At 35.7% G+C, this 21,543-nt stretch overlaps 2 protein-coding genes across 2 annotated transcripts; both read left to right on the top strand.

Moving 5' to 3' along the window:
* The first annotated feature begins 7,685 nt into the window (after positions 1-7,685).
* Positions 7,686-8,908, top strand: LOC149008149 (short-chain dehydrogenase reductase 2a-like). Its single transcript, XM_089166786.1, has 2 exons — positions 7,686-7,810; positions 7,912-8,908. Exons 1-2 carry the CDS (start codon positions 7,725-7,727, stop codon positions 8,750-8,752), a joined length of 927 nt encoding a protein of 308 aa, XP_089022912.1. The 5' UTR covers positions 7,686-7,724; the 3' UTR covers positions 8,753-8,908.
* Positions 8,909-12,616: 3,708 nt separating this feature from the next.
* LOC149008148 (short-chain dehydrogenase reductase 2a-like) lies at positions 12,617-13,911 on the top strand. Its single transcript, XM_089166867.1, has 2 exons — positions 12,617-12,883; positions 12,986-13,911. Exons 1-2 carry the CDS (start codon positions 12,798-12,800, stop codon positions 13,821-13,823), a joined length of 924 nt encoding a protein of 307 aa, XP_089022993.1. The 5' UTR covers positions 12,617-12,797; the 3' UTR covers positions 13,824-13,911.
* Positions 13,912-21,543: the final 7,632 nt, after the last annotated feature.

Genomic DNA, 21,543 nt, shown 5'->3' with positions numbered 1-21,543 from the left:
GGCTTCTTGAGGCTAGTCGACGAGTTAGGCATATAATGGGCTTTCAGAAATATCTAGCTGGCCCATATGACCCACCTATTAATCTATTATATGGGCTGGGCTTAGTAACAAATATTGTAAACTAAACGGTGTTTGCTCAAAAGATAATAGCTTCATTAAATGAAAAAGTTTCAACTAGGTTGCCTGGACAATAACAAAAACTGGTCAATCATGAAAAGAAGTGGGACATCACCATGATCTAGAAAGGGAGAGAGGGTTCAGAAAAACTATTACTAGACCTAGGAATAAAATTGAAAATGAACATTGTAGAAATCTAAGGAGGGTCACAAAAACTCAAAAATTAAACTAGAACATGTCCAATCTAAAGAACTGTGAGGGCCTTGTAGTGCTAAAATCGTAGGTAAACAATCTAAGTTTACTTGGATATTAGAAACTCCCAAAGTCTGCCTAATAAGTAAGCCATCTCGAATTGTTACAAACTCCAAGGATGTTGTTGAGCTACCCAAACCAGCAAAACATTGAGTTGCTGCCAAACATGCTAGCTGAATCCCACAAGATACAACTTCCGAGCCACCCTTGCTCATGTCTCCATCCCAGGAGCCATCCATGAATACTTGAAAATACATCACATCTTCCATCAGAGGGATAAAAGCAATAAGTTGACCTCTTCTATCATCACTCTCTTTGTTGAGATTTTGTAAGTCTACCCACAAGAAAGAAAAGTGAGTCACAGATTGTAGGTTTTGCTTTGTGCCAAGGGGGTCTCTACCACTGTTGCTAACTCCCTTGCTAGGAGGGCTCTGTCATTGCCGTGTAGGACAAAATGGCCCATCTCCACTCATTGACTTACAGATTTGTCCATGTCAGGTGCTTGAAACCGACTCTTTGTTTCTTTTTTTCGTGTTCTAATGCATTACATTTTACCCCAAAAAAAACAGAGGGTGTTGTCTATTGATCAGATTTTCTAGTTTGATTTTTATTCTCTTCTTAGTTTTGGAAAACGTTCTCTACTATACTTATTCTCTATTTACTCTTACTCTCCCCTTTTAAAAGTTTTACACTTAATTTTTCAAAAAATAAATTATTATATCTTCTTCTCACTTGATGTTTTAAAATGGATAAATCACTCTTTATTTTTATCTTTCTAATTGATTAGAGTAATTTGTTTTTTTAACTAGTTTTTCTTTGTTTTCCATTTTTTACAGGAGTACATTATAATTGATTATTTTTCTTTTCTTTTTTTAATCTTTTCCTTCCCCTTCTTTTTTAGGGACTTTTAATTTTATAATTTTTTTATGTTTTCCTTTTCTATTTTCATGGATTCTTTAAAACGAAGAAAAATAGACCTAAATAAAACAAATCAGCATAATCGATTAAAAATTAAAAATAAAGGGTTTGGTTATTTTGATGTAGGAGTGTAATAGTTCCTTTTATGAGAGAATTAGAGATGAAACTTTCAATAAATGATAACTAAGTATTCTTTTTTTTTGGGTAATAGAATTTCATTGAGAAAGGCAAAAAGGACTAATGACGTCCTGATTACAAAGATCAAGAAGCCAAGTAGTGCAATTTGACCAAATCATCGTGACAGATGCAGATGACGCCTTCTTAGCTAGAGCATCAACAACAAAGTTCACCGCCCTAGAAATGGGCTCTAAAATAAATAAATTAGATCCACTAAAAAAGAGCTTAACATCCCCTTGCAATGTTGGATATATGGGCTGGAACAGAAGAAGAGGGGTTAATGAGGTAGTTTGTCAATTTCTCACAACCTGATTCGAGCATAACTCAAGAATGCCCAACCTTAACAAACTCCAGAAGGCCCAACTCTCACCTTTCTAGAGGCGAAGAGCAACTCAACCGATCAGAGTAGGCCCATAGTGGGAGATCCTATAGAGTAATACCCACTCCCCCTCAATCAGCATCTTCCCACCGCGAGAAATCCACGTTCATCTTTAACCAACCACCAAGGGGTGGCAACCAACATTTTCGGCAATTAGTGGCATGAGATCCATCACCTTCCTTATGCATAACTAACCAGCATTCCACAAGGGCATGGTGAGCTCTACAAATCACTTCTTTAGGGCCCCTGTGCAGGCTTTTGAACACCAACTCATTTCTTGAAAGCCAGATATTCCTACATAAGAAAACACAAGGTTGAATGCTGAGGCTTCTTCCTACATAACATTCATTTTTAGATTACCTCCCTACCCTTTAATATGCTTCTCCAACCCCAAGATGGGGGACCTGCCAACTCGGGCTTCCAAGAAAGAACAATTTGGAAAGTATATAACTTTCACAATCCTTTCCCATAAAAGAGTTCGAATTCTCAAGGTGTCTCCATGCCACGAGATAGAAGTTTTCCCTTTTTATTTTTTAAAATCAGACCAAATCAAAACCAAAACCAAAATAAAAGCATGTGTTTTCAAATCAAACTGATTGGCATTATTTAGTATCGATTTGTTTGTCATTCAGATTTCATATTAAATATGAGACTCATTTAGAATAATTTTACATGTTCCAACTGGTGGAGAAGTGGCATTGTATTTTCAAATCAAACTGATTAACACGATTTAGCATCGATTTGTTTATTATTCAGTTTCATATTAAATATGAGACTTGGAATAATTTTACATGTTCCAACTGGTGGAGAAGTGGATGTGTTTCTCGAACCTCACCCACACATCCCTCCGATTTATTTGTTATTTAGTTTCATATTAAATATGTGACTTATTTTAGGTACTTGGAATAATTTTACTTGTTCCATGGAAGTGTGTCTCGAACCTTCATCCCTCTACACCATTGTTCAATAAATTAATGCCCCATTAATTTAAGATATATCAGTTTAATATGAATTCATGAATGAGAGCTAAACATTAAGAACTTATAATAACCATTAATGTAAGATGTATCAGTTTGATTTCATTAATTTTTGCAACATCTTCTTGACCAGGGAGGACTAAGAACAACTCATCTTCTTGATCTCAATCTTTTCCTTTATCTTATTTTTTGTATGTTATGGCCCTCTTCTATCCTTTGATGACTAAGAACAGCTAAGAAGAAGTAGTAGTTTAATTAATAGAGATATGTAATTAAGAACTGGAGTTCTTGAGCCTTTCGATACTTATTTTAAAATTTTGGTAATTAAGAATGCCAAGTACGTAATGAAACTTATTATTTTAAAGACCTTGCCAGTCCATTAACTAATAAATTCTGTTCAAAGATTGAGACTTTCTAAGTCTTAAAATATACAACCCAAAATCTTAGGATTAGGTGGAAAGGTTCTCAAATACATAAAATAATGGTTTTACCCCAAAAAAAAAAAAATAAAAAAAACATCAATTGTAAAGAAGCCACTGAGTACTGACCAAGAAAACTAAAAAAAATTATTTTGATTTTAAATAATCATCTCATTATTTGACCAAAAATATCATCTCAGTATTATTATTTTTGTCTTATTCTGATTTTTTTTTTCAGAAAATGGTTTTATAATTTTCGTGAATACCCTTACATGTAATTAGGATGAAAAGAAAAATATATATATTAATACAAAAAATAGGGGATCATTTCTTTTGATAAGAAATATATTTATTTTTTTTTTGAGAGAGATAAGAAACATATGTTCATTGAGAACTCAAAGTTGGTATAGTCATTGACATTTGAATTACATAAATTCAGAAACCAAAAATTGTATTCCGCCAAATTTCCAGCTGCTCAAGTGAAAGGGCAACCTTTGATAAGGAATTGCTACGAAGTTGGAGTTCTTTAAAACTGAATTAAAGCAAATACACTCAGAAGAAATTTCCAACTATATGATATTTGATATCATGAAATCCAAGTAGAAGTTTGAATAGGGATTTCGATTTATGAAGCAAGTCATTTGAATCTATCTCCACCATTAAGCACTTAGCACAATTCTGATAGCCTACAATAAACCCTTTCTAATCGCAAGAGTTTTTGTTGTAATAATTGAGTTGCATATCGATCGTTCTAGTAGTGAAGGTTATAACCAAATTTCCTTATGGGTTTCTAATTACGGTACCAATCCCTTCCTTCTTAGATTCCAAAACCCATGGAGCAAAAATAGCAGACTGTGAGCTATGATATTATATTGGAACATCTAATAAAAAAAAAACCAATATGGGGCTCATGGTCATGAAATCAAGCTTAGGTGGGGAGAAATGAGACGATTTCTTTGGAAAACTAATGAGGGGATGCAATAGTGGCGACTTAACAACCCCCGCTACATAATGTTCAGACATTCAAGTCTGACCTATGCAAGTACTAACCTGTGAACTACTAATGCAAGCATTGACCCTGTCAGCGTATCCCCATCGGAGGCCTAGTATAGTGCACAAAAGTCGGCAGTGATCCCACGCCCAAGTCAAAGAGCACACAACTACCCAATGAGAGAAATAGAAGAGCATAGAGGGTTAAAACCAGCTGGGACATGAGGCTACCAAACTACATGGAATCGAGCTTGAAACCACTAAACCACCACCCCCTGATGATAAAACATTTTTATATCATTGATATAATGGGGTTTAACCTCTAAGATCATAAGTCTCACATTTAAAGGTGGACCACCCACCATATTAGTTATCTAAAACTGTCCCCCTCTCCCCCTAGTGGTAGTAGATGTTAACTACACCAATACCAAGATTGAGTCTTGGAGCTAAACTGACTTGGGAATATGGTTTCATGCGGAAGTAAAATATTTGTTACATTCTATAAAATTCTTTTATATGCTCCTCATAATATAAAGAGTAAGTGAGATTTATTGTGACATTTATATATATGTATACTAGTAATGACGCACGTGTATATACATGTGGTTCCAAAATCGGAGCGTGGTCCAATAATCTTATGACACACATCCCAAAACCTCTCTTAACCTCCTTATAACTCACATGTTGGTAGTTTGAATCCTTTGCTAGATTAGCGGTACAACTTTTTTTTGGTAATAGATTAGCACTACATCATGACACAAATCATCATCTCTATATTTTAATTGATTGATGACTTCTAGTTAATTTTACAATCAATTTGTTGCTCTCCTCGGCCTACTAAGACAAGTTTGGGTTAGCAATCCACATGGCATAAGCAATGACATATCTAACATTTCATGAAGGTATGAAATCCATCTTAGAGTGTTACAAATCAAAACAAAACAAAACAAATAAAAAATATAAAAAAAAAAAATCCATCTTAGAGAGTAGATCTGTGTAGTGCTACTGTTGATGATTTAGATCTGTCTCCACCTATACCCACATGGGTAAGAAAATTTCAACTCTAGAATTAATAGAGAGATTGTTGCATGGTCATGTAGCGCCTCAATAATAGTGTATATAGGGTTATCAATATAGAACAAACTTTCGTGGATAACCACTTGTTGGACTTGAAGAGGAGAAATTAAGTAGAAGTGCGGAACTAGTTTCTGGAGCAATGAGACTGCCTCACTCACACTTGAAGTCATTGAGAGATGACTTGTGGACATTCAAATCTCTCCTCCTTTTAAGTGGATTTTTATTTGTAACAACTGCTGATGGCCCAGATTTTGCCACATCAACAAAATATAATTAGACGGATGAAATTAAAACAGTGGGGGCTTATTTGTAATTATGATTTCTCCGTTTTACATTTTAAAGTATAATAATATTTTACAAATTTACAAACCAAATCCCCTAATTCTAATAGACTCTAGTCACCTATTTCACCAACCTTGGTTGGTGATTGTGGTTCTCTCAAATGTTTATTTGCACCTTTAAGATGAACTTCAAATGGTTCTTCTCGACTATGCCATGCGAATGATGCCAACAATAAGCAGGTGAAGCCAGCCGAAATGGTTCTCTCAAATGTTTTTCAGCATTTTTAATTTCAGATCTAGGTTTCCTGTAGGAACCATTTTTTCAAACTCTAGGTCATTATGTTTTGAGTAATTTCTGACCATGATTAGAGGGGATGTTGAGAGAAATGTAGCCATTAAATATTCTCTTAGGGCCTGTTTGGTTACTTGAGTCTGTAGATTTCAAAAATCTAAAGATTTCAAATCTATAAACTTCAAATCTCTGGAGTCATGGTTCATAAAATTAGCTGTTTGGTTAGCTTGAATTTTTTGAATGAAATTTGTAGATTTATCTTTAAAAAATATTTATTGAATTATGATTCAAATGTTTAACGCTTTGATAGTAGGGGTGAAATCTCTGGATTTCACATCATACCCATAAATCTACAGATTCACATTTTTAGTGTAAAAAGGTGAATCTCTAGATTTCATGAATCTAGGGATTCACATAACCAAACAGGTAAAAATCTCTCATTTGTGAATCCAGAGATTTTAAATCTCTGAATTCACGTAACCAAACAGGCCCTTAAAGTTTGTGAAATTGATCGGTTCCTTCGTTTGACCTCTTTAGAAATCTTAATTGATCCAACAATATGTAGATTCAAAAGAAATTCTTCGCCATTTGATTCTATTTGTTTCTATTTTCTGATTCTCAACGTCTTATCTTTCTCTTGCTCAGATGGTTCAAGATGCAAGTCTCAAGCTCCGTGTCTCTCTATTTCCATGCCTCCACACAACCAAAAAATCCCTCTTCCTACATGGGAATCTCAGATTGCTAAATCAAACATACCTTAGAAACCCCATAGGTTTGGAACAAACAAATTTAGAAGAATTTTCTTGGAGAGAATGAGGAACTGGGAATGTTGAATTCGTTCACTTATCAAAAGATGGAGCTCATTTCTTCTCACCTGAACATTTCTCCAAATTTTTTAAGTTCGTCAAAAGCATCCGAAGGGCAGGCAAAATCCGATTAGAGTCAGGTTAGAATTATTGAACCTTAGAATGTAAAATGAAAAAAAATCATAATTACAAATAAGCCCCCCCCCCCCCCCCCCAATTTTAATTGCATCCGTCCGATTATATTTTGTTAATGTGGCAAAATTTGGGCCATTGGCAGCTGGCTGCAGTCCTGTTGCAATGATTTTTTTCTCTATACTTGAAAGTTCGAGTATGGATCACCTCCCCTTTAATAAAGAAAAATATACTCCCTATGCTCTTTACCACACAATTAGGGTAATACTCAAATCTGAATACTGACAAAATAGATCAGTAATGAGACCCTAGTGGGTGCCACCCCCTGTTGTGTGATTGAGAAATGTCAGACCCCACTCGAGTTCGCTTCTTTTCATCTAACGCCCAGTTGTTTTATTAGATATTTTGAAAAAAAAATCTGGTTTCACACAGTAGTTTATTATGATGGTCGGAAGAACTTATTATTGATGCCCTAGATTTCCAAGATTTCGGTGATATTGCTTAATGTAAAAGAAAGAAACAGAAAAGGAGAAAGAAAAAAAAAACTCCCATATGATCCACGCTGCATTAGTATAGTATAAGAAGAAAGATGAATAGAAATATATATAGAATACACGATTATTGAGGAAGAAGATCGAGTAAGAGATTCTTTTCCTGCAAATCAATAGATCATAATCTCAAAACAGTTGGGAGTTTCACAATATGAATTGGAAAATAACGTACGAATTAGGTTATGGGTTTGAGTTAATAAAATCAAATTGCACTTTTCAAATGGGGACAAGGGATGATCAGTAGACTTTGACATTTAAGGCTGCCTATAAATTCCTTCAATGCAGAGCACTCTGCACATCTACACTTGCAACACTCCCAGATTCTCTCCATTCTTGTTCCTCGTTTCTGAGCAACTATGCTTCCTGCTCCAATGATTCCTGAAATAACCCATCAGGGAATTCATGTTCTGGGCAGAGATAGCAATCCTTCCTTCCCTAAAAGGTAACTAGTTGCAGCAACTCTGTTACTTCATTCTATCAGATATTGATTTTGATTAGAACTAAACTAACTGATTTGTTTTATCTCTTCTCATTTGGGTTCAGGCTGGAAGGTAAAGTAGCAATAATCACTGGTGGTGCTAGAGGGATTGGAGAGGCAACTGTGAGGCTCTTTGCTAGAAATGGAGCCAAAGTTATCATTGCTGATGTTGAAGATTCATTAGGAACTGTTCTTGCAAACACTTTATCTCCTTCGGTGACCTTTGTACATTGTGATGTGAGCATTGAAGAAGATATAGAGAATCTGATCAGTTCCACCATTTCTCGATATGGCCGGCTTGATGTTCTCTTCAACAATGCTGGTGTTCTTGGTAATCAATCAAAGCATAAAAGCATTCTCAACTTTGATGCTGAGGAATTTGATAATGTGATGAGAGTAAATGTCAAAGGAGTTGCATTAGGAATGAAGCATGCTGCAAGAGTGATGGTGCCCAGAGGATCTGGTTGTATCATCTCCACTGCAAGCGTTGCAGGTGTCATGGGAGGGCTAGGGCCTCATGCCTATACAGCTTCAAAGCATGCCATTGTTGGGCTTACTAAGAACACTGCTTGTGAACTTGGAAGGTATGGCATTAGGGTTAACTGCATTTCTCCATTTGGGGTGCCGACATCAATGCTTGTCAATGCATGGAGGAGTAAAGGAGCAGGAGAAGAGGAAGAAGAGGAGGAGGAATGCATGGACATGGGGGTTCCTTCTGAGGAAGAAGTGGAGAAAATGGAGGAGTTTGTGAGAAGCTTAGCTAATCTCAAGAAGCAAACCTTGAGGCCTAAAGATATTGCTGAAGCTGCTCTTTTTCTTGCAAGTGATGAGTCTAAGTATATTAGTGGACATAACCTTGTTGTGGATGGAGGAGTAACTACCTCAAGAAACTATGTTGGTTTATGAAGAAGAAGAACTCAAAGGAGTTTGAAGTTTAGACTTATTTTCCATCTGCATAAATCATGATCTCTTTTTCCTCTTTCAGAACTGATGAAGCTGTAATTAAAAATTTTCTTTCATTAATTGTGTAATTTTGGTTTAATTAGGATATAAATTTCTGTTCATCTCTTAATACAAGTTGATTGGTTTGGCAGAGTAGTCAAAAGAGATTTATTAGACCAAGAGGGGAGAATCAAGGGGCTAGTAAGCTGTAGCATTCATACTTAAGATGTCATTTTAAAAGCTTATTATAAGAGAAAATGGGTTGTTAATGTGTGAAAACAAAATATAAGAATATCCCTAGAAAGGGAGGACAAAGTCTCCCATTACAGCCAATAATTGAAGTTAGACAAAAAAAAAAAAAAAAAGGGGACTTGGAGACCTTTCCTTATTGGAAATCACCAAATAATTTTCTTTTTTTGAGTGATCATGGCCGTCGGGTTTTTTTCTTCATATGCAATCAATAATAGTAAGGTTTCTTGATTAGGTTCTAATTTCTTACCTCCCCAAAGACGGATGAAAGGAAGGCTTATTTCTAGACCACCTGTTTGTTTGTCTACATTTACGATTTTAAGGAACAAGCAAGTGGTAACTAAAGTTTTGATAATTTATATTGCATCAGGGGCCATTTATATAGGATGAGAGAGAAAGAGAGCTGGTGTACAATACCTAATGCTGTGCACAAAGCTTTTCCATTTTAACATAATTAAGGATAATAGTGGGATAAACAAGGGTTGTCTTAGATGGAGTAAGGAACACGGCAGAACCACTATTAAAGAACTGGAAGAACTTCAAGTGGAGTATCAAAAAGATCAAAGGAAGTAGTGGATTGGGGGGGGGGGGGGGGGGGAAGGAGAGTCACCAATGTAACTAGCACAAGATAGATCTTATGTTGAAATGGCCATGAAAGGTGTAGTAGATTCTAGGGAAGAGAGAAATTCTAGTGTGGAAGAGGAGGATAGTTTTAATGGTAAGGGCATGGGAGATTGGGAGCAGTTGGCAAATTCTAGTGAAAATGAGGGTGCTTATCGATTTATCATTATCCTGTCAAGAGCGGAGAAGGAAAGACTATGCCATCCATGGAAATAGTTGTTGATCATCAAGTTGGATATGGTCTTCTATCTAGAAGATTGAATAGCCTGTGGAAACCTTGTAGTCTATTAGAAACCATTGAGATAGGCAATGATTTCTACATTGCAAAAGTTGGAATTCTAGCTGATTATAGAAAAGTTTTGTCTAAAGGATCCTAGATTGTGGCTGATCATTATGTTTCTGTGAGGCGAAGGGAACCCAATTTTGATTCAGAGAAAGCTTAGTTGAAAAAGCTAGTTGTTTGAATGAGATTTCTAGATGTTTTCATAGAATAATATTTTGCTAAACGCTTTCTCATGAACATGAGAAGTCGTGTTGTTAGAATACTTTAGGAACAATCAAGTGGCAACCAAGGTTCTGATAATTTATATTGCATCGTGGGTCATTTCTACAGGGTGAGAGAGAGTTAGACGCACGTATAAGTACTTAATGGTGTATATAAAGCTTTTCCATTTTAACAATAATTAAGTAGAGAAGACATTTATAGTAATATTTGGGAGGGTGGGGGAATTGAAAGATATTCAAAAAATTTAAAAAAAAATCCATGAATTCAATATCATTCTAGTAGTGAAGGCTATAACCAGATTTTCTTACGAGTTTCTAATTATAGTACCAAGCCCTCCCTTCTTAGATTTTGGAACCCATGGAGCAAAAATAAGAGACGATGAGCCATGATATTATACTGGAACATCCAATAAGAAACCAATAAGGGGTCCAAGATTTTCAATAAGGAGATCAAGCTTAGGTGTGCAAAAATGAGACGATTTCATGATGTTGATATAATAGGAGTTTCACCTCTAAGATCACAGATCTCAAACTTCAAAGGTGGACCACCCACCATATTGATTGTCTAAAACTGTCCCGCTCTCTCCTTTGGGGTAGCAAATATGAATTACACCAAGACCAAGATGGTGATGGAGTCTTGGACCTAAAGTGACTTGGGAATACGGTTTTACAGTGGACATAAAATATTTGCTACATTCGATAAATTCTTTTATATCGTCCTCATCAAATAAAAGAGTAAGTGGGATTTACAGTGATATTTCTATACATATGTGACGCACGTGCATATGCATGTGGTTCCAAAACCAGAGTGTGGTCCAGTAATCTCATAACACACATCCCAAACCCTCTCTTAGTCCTCCTCTTTTACCCCCCCCCCCCCCCACAAAAAAAAATTATATATGTATTAATCCTCCTCATGACTCTCATGTTTGTAGTTTGAGTCCACAAATTTTTTTGTAATAAATTAACATGTGCTACATCATGACACAAGTATCTTCATATTTTAATTGGCTGACAACTTTTTGTTGATTTTACAATCAATTTGTTGCTCTCCTCGGCCTACTAAGACAAGTTTGGATTAGCAATCCACATGGCATAAGCATAAGCATAAGCTAGGATAGATCTAACCTTCAAGAAGCATGAAATCCATCTTAAAGTCTTACCCCAAAAAGAAAAAAAAATCCATCTTAGAGAGAAGATCTATGCCTTACTATTGATGATTTAGATCTATCTCCATCCATACCCACATGGGTAAGAAAATCTTAACTCTAGGATTGTCATGCGTGTAAAGAGATTAAGAAGCATAGAACTTATAAGTCATGAGTTGTGAGATCTCGATCGCTTTATAGCATACAAGAAACATTTGTACATTACGGGAAAAAGAATTTCTCCTTTTAACTTGCTTTCCAATCCTTTTTCCCATGCAATTAGATAGCTAGCTAACCCCCTTCTTCCCATACTTTAATCCTCCTTAGTCTTCAACGATTTGTGTGCTTTAGGGTTTTTGTAGGCTTCTCACAACTAACACACCATCATATACTTTGCTTATCTTTATATTCGAAATACAATAGAGAGATTGTTGCATAGTCATGTAATGACTCAAAGATAGTGTATATTGGGATAACAATATAGATCAAACTTTCGTGGATTACCACACGTTTGACCAAACAATAAATGAAGAAGAGAAAGTAGAAGTGTGGAACTAGTTCCTACAGACTGTGGCACTCACACGTGATGTCATTGAGAGATGATTTGTGGACCTTCGAATATCGCCCCCTTTTAAGTACGGAGTGCTTGAGATTGGTCATTGATTTTCTCCATATATCTGAAGGATCAAGTCCGATTCACCTCTCCCTTCAGGGGAGAAAAACATGCCCCTTGACTTCTTAAGCACAAAATTAGGGTGAAACTCATCTCAAAATATTGACAAAATGGGTCAGTGGTGATATTCACCCTTAGGGTGTGATTGAAAAACGTCAAGAGAACATATTCGTTCTCAACTAAAAACAAGGAGACCAGAATTTGAAGGACCCATTCGAGTTGGCTTCTTTTAATCTTACTCCACTTTGTTTTAGATATTTTGAGAAAATCTGGTTCAACACAGTTTACCAGTTTTCCTTGCGATAGTTTATTATGCTGGTGGCAAGAACCTATTATTGATGCCCTATATCTCCAAGATTTCGGTATTCTAGCTTAATGTAAACAAAGAAACATTAAGAAAAAAATATCTCCAAACGATATGAAGGCAACTGGCAAGTGATCTGTGTCCCATGAAGATCCACGCAGCATCAGTAAAGTACAAGAAGAAAGATGGGTAGAAATATATATAGAATACACGATTATTGAGGAAGAAGATCGAGTAAGAGATCCGAGATCTTTTCCTGCAAATCAATAGATCATAATCTCAAAACAATTGGGAGTTTCACATTTTGAATTGCAAAATAATGTACGAATTAGGTTCTGGGTTCGAGTTAATAAAATCAAATTGCACTTTTCAAATGGGGACCAAGGATGATCAGTAAACTTTGAAAATTTAAGGCTGCCTATAAATTCCTTCAATGCAGAGCACTCTGCACATCTACACCTGCAACACTCCCAGATTCTCTCCATTCTTCTTCCTTGTTTCTGAGCAACTATGCTTCCTGCTCCAATTATTCCAGAAATAACCCATCAGGGAATTCATGTTCTGGGCAGAGATAACAATCCTTGCTTCCCTAAAAAGTAACCAGTTCAGCAACTCTGTTAGCTTCATTCTATCTGATATTGTTTTTTGGTTAGAACTAAACTAACTGATTTGTTTTATCTCTTCTCATTTGCGTTCAGGTTGGAAGGTAAAGTAGCAATAATCACTGGTGGTGCTAGAGGGATTGGAGAGGCAACTGTGAGGCTCTTTGCTAGAAATGGAGCTAAAGTTATCATTGCTGATGTTGAAGATTCATTAGGAACTGTTCTTGCAAACTCTTTATCTCCTTCGGTGACCTTTGTACATTGTGATGTGAGCATTGAAGAAGATATAGAGAATCTGATCAGTTCCACCATTTCTAGATATGGCCGGCTTGATATCCTCTTCAACAATGCTGGTGTTCTTGGTAATCAATCAAAACATAAAAGCATTCTCAACTTTGATGCTGAGGAATTTGATAATGTGATGAGAGTAAATGTCAAAGGAGTTGCATTAGGAATGAAGCATGCTGCAAGAGTGATGGTGCCCAGAGGAGCTGGTTGTATTATCTCCACTGCAAGCGTTGCAGGTGTCATGGGAGGGCTTGGGCCTCATGCCTATACAGCTTCAAAGCATGCCATTGTTGGGCTGACTAAGAACACTGCTTGTGAACTTGGAAGGTATGGCATCAGGGTCAACTGCATTTCTCCATTTGGGGTGCCTACATCAATGCTTGTCAATGCATGGAGGAGTAAAGGAGGAGGAGGAGAGGAAGAAGAGGAGGATTGCATGGACATGGGGGTTCCTTCTGAGGAAGAAGTGGAGAAAATGGAGGAGTTTGTGAGAAGCTTAGCCAATCTCAAGAAACAGACCTTAAGGCCTAAAGATATTGCAGAAGCTGCTCTTTTTCTTTCAAGTGATGAGTCTAGGTATATTAGTGGACATAACCTTGTTGTGGATGGAGGAGTAACTACCTCAAGAAACTGTGTTGGTTTATGAAGAAGTAGAACTCAAAGGAGTTAGAAGTTTAGACTTATTTTCCATCTGCATAAATCATTATCTCTCTCCTCTTTCAGAACTGATGAAGCTGTAATTAAAATTTCTCTTTCATTAATTGTGTAATTTTGATTTAATCAGGATATAAATTTCTGTTCATCTCACCACCCCAAAAGAACCCCAAGATTTTCTTCATCTTAATACAAGTTGATTGGTTTTGCATAGTAGTCAAAAGAAATTTATTAGACCAAGAGAGGAGAAATAAGGGGCTAGTAAGCTGTAGCATTCATGCTTAAGATTTAAGTGTTTATAACCTTATAATAAGAGAAAAATGGGTTGTTAGTGTGTGAAAACAAAATATAAGAATATCCCAAGAAAGGGAGGACAAAGTCACCCATTACTGCCAATAATTAAAGTTAGACAAAAAAAAAAAAAAAAAAAGGGAGGGGGGGTCTTGGAGACCTTTCATAAGGAATCACCAAATAATTTATTTTCTTGAGAAAAAATGGTGCTCCATGATATTGATCATAGCCGTCGGGTTTTTGTCTCCATATGCAAGAAACAATAATGAGGTTTCTTGATTAAAGATTGATGAAAGGAAAGCTTATTTCTAAACCGCCTATCTGTTTGTTAATTTGCATTTACGAACTCAAGGATCAAGCAAGTGGTAACCAAGGTTTTGATAATATATATTGCATAAGGGACCATTTCCATAGGATGAGAGAGAAAGAGAGTTGGTGTACAATACCTAACGGTGTGTACAAAGCTTTTTCATTCTAACATAATTAGGGATAATAGTGAGATAAACAAGAATTGTCTTAGATGGAACAAGGACGTGGCAGGAACCATTGTTGAAGAACCGGACCGAGTTCAAGCGGAGTATCAAGAAGATCAAAAGAAATAGTGGATTAGGCGGAAGGAGAGTCATCAATGTAACTGGCACAAGGTAGATCTTATGTTGAGATGACCATCAAGGGTGCAAAAAATTCAGGGGAAGACAAAAATTCTATTGTGGAAGATGAAGATAGTTTTGACAGTAAGGGCTGCTTCTCCAATGGCATGGGAGATTGGGAGTAGTTGGGAGACTCTAGTGAAGATGAGGGTGCTTATTGCTTTATCATTATCCTGTCAAGAGAGGAGAAGGAGAGATTATGCCATCCATGGAAACAATTGCTAATCATCAAGCCGGTGAGAAAGCAAGTTGGATATGGTCTTCTATCTTGAAGATTGAATAGACTATGGAAACCTTGCAGTCCGTTAGAAACTATGAATCTTGATCCTCCACCCCCGTACCCTCGTACCCCCAAAATTTCTCTCTCAAGGCCCACCTGGCCCCGGTGGTCTATGTCAAGTGGGGCTATGAGAGGGGATTTTGGGGGTACAGAGGTACTTGGGGTAGAGGATTTGAATTATAAAAACTATTGATATATAGGCAATGATTTCTACATTTCAAAATTTAGAGCTCTAGCTGATTGTAGAAGAGTTTTGACTAAAGGACCCCATATTGTGGCGGACGATCATTAGGTTTCTGTGAGGCGACGGGAAGCTGATTTCGATGCAAGGAAAGCTTAGTTGAAGAAACTAGCTAATTGTTTGAATGCGATCCTTAGGAGTTTCAATATAATATTTTGATAAATGCTTTCTCACAAACTTGGGAAGTTGTGGTAGAATACTTTAAGAACAATCAAGTGGTAACCATGGTTCTGATCATTTATATTGCACCACGGGTCATTTCTACGGGGGAGAGAGAGTTGGATGCATGCATAAGCACCTCTTGGTGTATACAAAGCTTTTTTATTTTAACAATTATTAAGGAAGTAGTGAAGATATTTATAGTTCTTTACCCTAAAAATAATAATCGAGAAATTCAAAAAAAAAATGTTAAAAGAAAAGAAAAGAATTAAAGATTATATATAATCCATGAATTCACTATTTTCAATTTTCTTTGTTCAAGAAATCCTAGAAATCAAATCATCTTCCATTCTACATTGAACATTTAGTTTTGGCAAAGTTTTTCCTTTTGAGTGAGAAGAATTCCTCCACCGTGGGATGTGTGACCATGTTAAACAGTTGATAAGATACAGAATCAATGTCTAGGGGTGGCTCAGTTGGAAAAATACCGATGCTTCCACATAGGAGGTTAGAGTTCGACTTCCTTCGGGGCCAGGGACAAAGCCCCTCCTATATTAATTATATAAAGCTCTTTTGAGGATGTAGTTCGAGATGCACGTAAGCTAATTTGAATGAACCCCAAATCCAAAAAAATAAATTGAAAATTTTCAAAATCAAATGGAAAAGAAATGCCCAATTGAAAGGAAATAAAGAATTTGACTAAGTTTTCTTTTAGCTGCAGTCATAAAAGAATCCTCTGGTTCACATGTTCAATTAGGGTTTATCGATATCATGCAACTTAAGAGGTAACACTGGATCAATTATTAAAAGAGAGATCATCTTTAAAAAACTCAAAATGACGAGTTTTTCTCTGCTGGTTTTCCTAGCTCTACGATATATTTCTCTTAACTTATTGTTAAATTATTTGACTCCAATAACATCGATCTCACACCTTCCAAGGGGTGTGGGGGCCACTTCTATAGGTATGGGAAGACCGAATCTGGTTCAAGATTCAATATTTAACTACATATTCAAAAGTTGAACATCTTACCAAAACTTTATCAATGAGTACTCATGCTAGAAATATAATTTTATTGTGCAAATCATGGATGTTGTCAGTAGCATATATCTCACCTTCACAAATTTATTTAATTTAGATCTATATTTTGACCCCAAAAAAAAAAAAAGTTGAACCCTTAAATGTTTTTTCCCACAACCTATTCTATGGTTGTTCCAAAAGCATTTTGCAACCTTTTCATAAGTGGAAGTGTTAAAAAAGTACCATTTAGAATAATCCTAACAAAAATTATTTATTGAAGACCAACTTTTGAGACCCAATAGATCATTATCCATTAAAATACATGAATAAACAATCTATATAGATAAGCACATTTTGTATTTCTCTCTCTCTCTCCTCTATGGAACAAATAACTAAGTAATCATAGTTGTATTTTTTTATATAAAGAAGAAAGTGATAGATCTATGGAGTGCTAGTGTAGCTTCACTCCCAAGAGTCTTCCTTTTTCTTAAATTTATTGTCATTATCAGACCATGTTGGTCATGGAAATTTGAACATAAAAAAAAAAATTGACACCGGCCCCCGTCCTTTGAGTTATAGTTCAAAAAGATGACTGGAGCCATAATACTCCAAATGACGGTCTTTCTGAACTTGATTTTTCTTGATAGTGTATTTTTTTCAACTTAATGACAAATTTTTTGAATCCAACAACATTGATCTCACACCCTCTATTGGACGGAAGACCATCTCTAGAGGTAAGAGAACACCGAATTGAATGTAGTTATCAAATGTCATTGGAGAAACTTCAGGATCTAATATTTAACTATAGAAGAAGAAAAAAAAAAAAAAAGCATCGAAAATCTTGCCAAAACTTTATCAATGAGTACCGAGGCGAGAAATACATATATTTTTTTATGCAAATCATAGATGGTGTTGTTGGTATGTATCTTGACTTCATTAATTTGTTTAATTTAGATCTATATAATTTACCCCCAACCTTTCTTTTTCTTTTTTTTCCACCTATGCATGTTTTTTTCGTCGGTCTCTCTACCACTATATCTTGTATCGAAATAGATTTCATTTATTATATATACATGCTTTGAAAGAACTATTAAACCATATATCATGGAAACTTAGAATTAAAAAGTTTAAAACTTCAAATATTTTTTAGTAGCAGTGAAGTAACCTACTTCACAGAATTTGAGTTACAGTTCAAATAAGATGATTGGAGCCTAAATGCTTTTGCATAAAAGATTTTTTTTAGGGTCCCCTTTATGTGTTGGAATTTAAAAGCCAGAACTTTCCTTAAGGTCCCTTTAATGTTCCTATCAGGTCTGATACCAGAAAGTTTTAATATTGTTATATATTGGGTTGGCCTTAAAATTGCAAAAGAGGATTCAATTTGGCCAAAACTAATGAATCTTGGCTGGGATTTGCTTTGTAGCTACTGGGTTATGAAAACCTTTCTGGAAATCTAATGATGCCATCTGAAAGAGAAGGATTATTGCTAGCACCACAATGAAAAGCCATTCCAATACTACCACCTCATTTGTGCACTTACATGTTTGGCTTTGGCTTTGGAAGATTTGAAAACTTTTTAAAGTAAAATTTCAAAACTCACATGTATATAAACTATAAGGAATTTGTTCACTTTTATGGCGGCGATGTTCATCGTCTTTTTGTTATTCCGATACATTTAATCCATAAAACAGCTACTAGAACATTTTAATTAAGTAAGATATGATTAAATTAAAGATCAAAGGGAATTTATATGATAGTTACTTTGCATGATACTATTTATGCATAGAGGTTATATTCTTCAAAATATCTTTATTCTTTCTAAGTATAAAATGCATTTTGTAGATATCTCAACTGGATCCCACACCTCTAAGGTGGGTTCCATTTCCATACCCATGAAAGGTGGAAATAGATGCATGTACATGCTCCCACATGGATAGCTGAGCAGGAGAAAGAAGACTTAACACCTCTTTTTCCACCCTAAGAAGAAAAGAAATCACTCAAAAGCTTCTCAAAGGTCCGATTCCCCCCTATTTGGGCCTTGATAACAAGTTTGGGGGCCCATATATTCAAAAGTCAGCTGGGTTGAATACATGGGCTGGAACTAGGTTTCTCCTCCAATGGTATTTTGCAAGAACCCACACATTCAAAATTCTCAATTAGTACCAGCCTCTCTCTTGGAACTTTATTAGGTCTATTTGGACCATCCATTTCTCTAGATGAATGACACATGTCAATCAATCACATCCAAAGGGAAATGGATGGTCTATTTCTTTATCAGAAATGGATTTGATAAAATTCTCATTTCTCTTCTCTCTCTTGAGTATGTTTGTGTGAAAGAGGGTTGTGTTAGTGTCAATAATCCCGCAATTACTGATACCATTAAAAGAACACCCAATAATTTATTCAGTACTATACGAAGTATTTGAAATACGGAAAAAAAGTACCAATTGGATAATATTTTCAAAGGGATTGCAAATGGATCTGCTGGTTCACCAATCATTGATGATTCTAGAACTGCTAAGCCTACATTACATGCAATAGTACCTAGAATTACTATTGGAAAAATATATAAAAAATCATTGGGCCACACAGGTTCACCATAATACTTATGACCCATCCCTTTAGCCAATTTAGCTCTTAATAAAGGATCATTCAAGTCAACTCTCTTTGTTATTGGGATAAGTGAATTCTTGAGAATCCATCCTCCAAAGGAAATTGATGCATATACATGCCTCACATAAATGGCTGAGGAGGACAAAGAAGACTTATCCTCTTCTTCCACCCCACCAAAAAAAAAACCACTTAAAAGCTTCTAAAAGGCCCCATTTCCCCATTTGGGCCTTGCTAACAAAGTTTGAGGACCCATGTATTCAAAAGTCAGATGGGCTGAATCCATGGGCCGGAACCTGGGTTTCTCTTCCAATGGTATTTTGCAAGAACCCTGACAATTCAAGTTTCTCAATTATTAATTATCGTCAACTCTCTCTCTCTCTTTCTCTTCTCTTTCTTGAGTATGCTTGGGTGAAAGTGGGTTGTGCCCATCTATGTATTTCATGTGTGATATCTATCTAAGGATCAAGATCTTGGTCTCGAGACCGGTTTTGATTTAAAACACGACCGAGATGGGTTGAAACCATATTGAAATCATCGATTTTTATAAGTATTTATAGAAATCATCGAAATTAAGTGGAAACCATCAAAAATTGTTGAAATTGATCAACACTCATCGAAGCATAGAACTGTTAATACTAAACCATAGTTTTGCTTTGATTTTTTTTTTTTTTTTTTAAGAAAAAAAAAACAACCATGATTTAGTCAAAAAAATTTGACATTTTCGATTAAATTTAGGGTGGGCCCATAATTGACATCTTCCTAATTTGGAGGGTCCCATGCCCTCCACTATAGGCGTTTACCTAGCGAAATTTGACAATCATTATATCACTAAAGATATCTTTCACATATTGTCTCCACGAGATGGTTATTAATTTTTTTTTGGTAGTATGCACAAGATGGTTTTGGTGTCTCATATAACCTATCAACATCACTTTCCTATAAATTCACAATCATTGATAAGGCACTGTTTGGTTGGAAGTGGAGAAAAAGGAAACAAAATGAAAAATAAAGAGGTGGATTGATTTAGATTCTCCACAGTTGGTGCCAAACTCTCTAGAGAATGGGTGGGTGAAGATTACTATACCCAACTTTAGGTTTTAAGAAAGATTCCAATACCTCTCTTATGAAGAAATCCCAATCCCATATGCTCAAATTGGTATATGCAAAAGTAGTTTTTGCTTATGCCTTAATTTCATATTAGGTAAAGTTTTACAAAGTTTTTTTTTTTTTTTTTTAATAAAAAAAGTTTTCAAAAGTGATATCTTAGTGAAATTGTGAGAGAGATGAACGTGTTTTTGACACAGTGATAGCAGCTTCTTGTGTAAAGGTAAAGAGACCAAAGAGGTTCCGGGTTCCAGCTTTTATCCTTCCGCACCACATCATTCCCGCCTCCTTGTTTCCCCTCTTTTAGGTTTAATGTGTTGACATACCACAATTCAATTAGTTGAAAGATGAATAAGAGAATAACTGAATAAATGAGGAGAAGAATATAAAAAAAAGAGTGGAATCTTGTTTACTTGAAGATTTTGGAATATAGGAATTTAAACTTGAATCAATACTTTGCATCAGTTTGTGTTACTATTGGAATATGCTTTTATGCCATTTCTCTTGATTTATATGTTCGAGAAAATTCCACATCCAAACACACGATTATAACTCTAATAGTGACAGGAACTTTATGCACCAAATAAATAATTCATTGTAAAATTATACTAAAAGGGTACCAAGATCAAATTTTTTTTTAAAAAAAAAAATTTTTTAATGTACAAAAGGGCTTTTTATTAAGCCGGAAAATGGGGATATTAATATGCCTCAGCAAGAATCGAACCCACAACTTGGTTTCACCACTAGAACAGCTCTGCAGTAGGAGTTCGCCACAAAGGCGTTTTTATAAATAGGAGATAGGGATATTACATATGCCACTGTAGGGTTAAACCCACGACCTCTCCACTGAGAAGTCAGGTTCCTAGCCATCCTACTAACCTGCATTGGCAAAATATCTCCTGTCACTTAGTAATTTATGGTCAGAACAGCAGGTTGTGTACATTGAATTGTATTTGGTATTTATCAAAGAAGACATGGTCAAAGAAAGACAAAGTGCTTTAAGCTTTACCTCATGCTCATAAGGCCCACAACAGTTGGGTTTTGATTTTATATTTTTTTGATGGCACAGCTAAAGGTGATTTTAATTCTGATTGTGACAATGAAAAAGAAGGAAAGTGCTAGAATTTTCATCAGCTTCTATGGGCACCTCAACCATTTATGAGATTGGTGGTTAGTCCCCTTCTTTAGGTGGAAAGACACACACACAAGTTAGTTTTCTACTTGTTATGGCAAAGTCTTAGCTTATAAAATGCTTAACTATATGATAACCTCCTCTATTTGTTGTTGAGATAGATAAGTAGAATACTCACCTAATGAATCACCATCAACATGTCTCAAACACAAACAGAAAACATC

This window comes from Hakea prostrata, chromosome 8, assembly GCF_041222555.1.
Source record: "Hakea prostrata isolate BN-2017 chromosome 8, UWA_Hpros_2, whole genome shotgun sequence".
NCBI classification, from domain to species: Eukaryota; Viridiplantae; Streptophyta; class Magnoliopsida; order Proteales; family Proteaceae; genus Hakea; species Hakea prostrata.
Note: the sequence above shows the minus strand (reverse complement) of the source record. Positions and strands in the feature narration are given on the sequence as shown.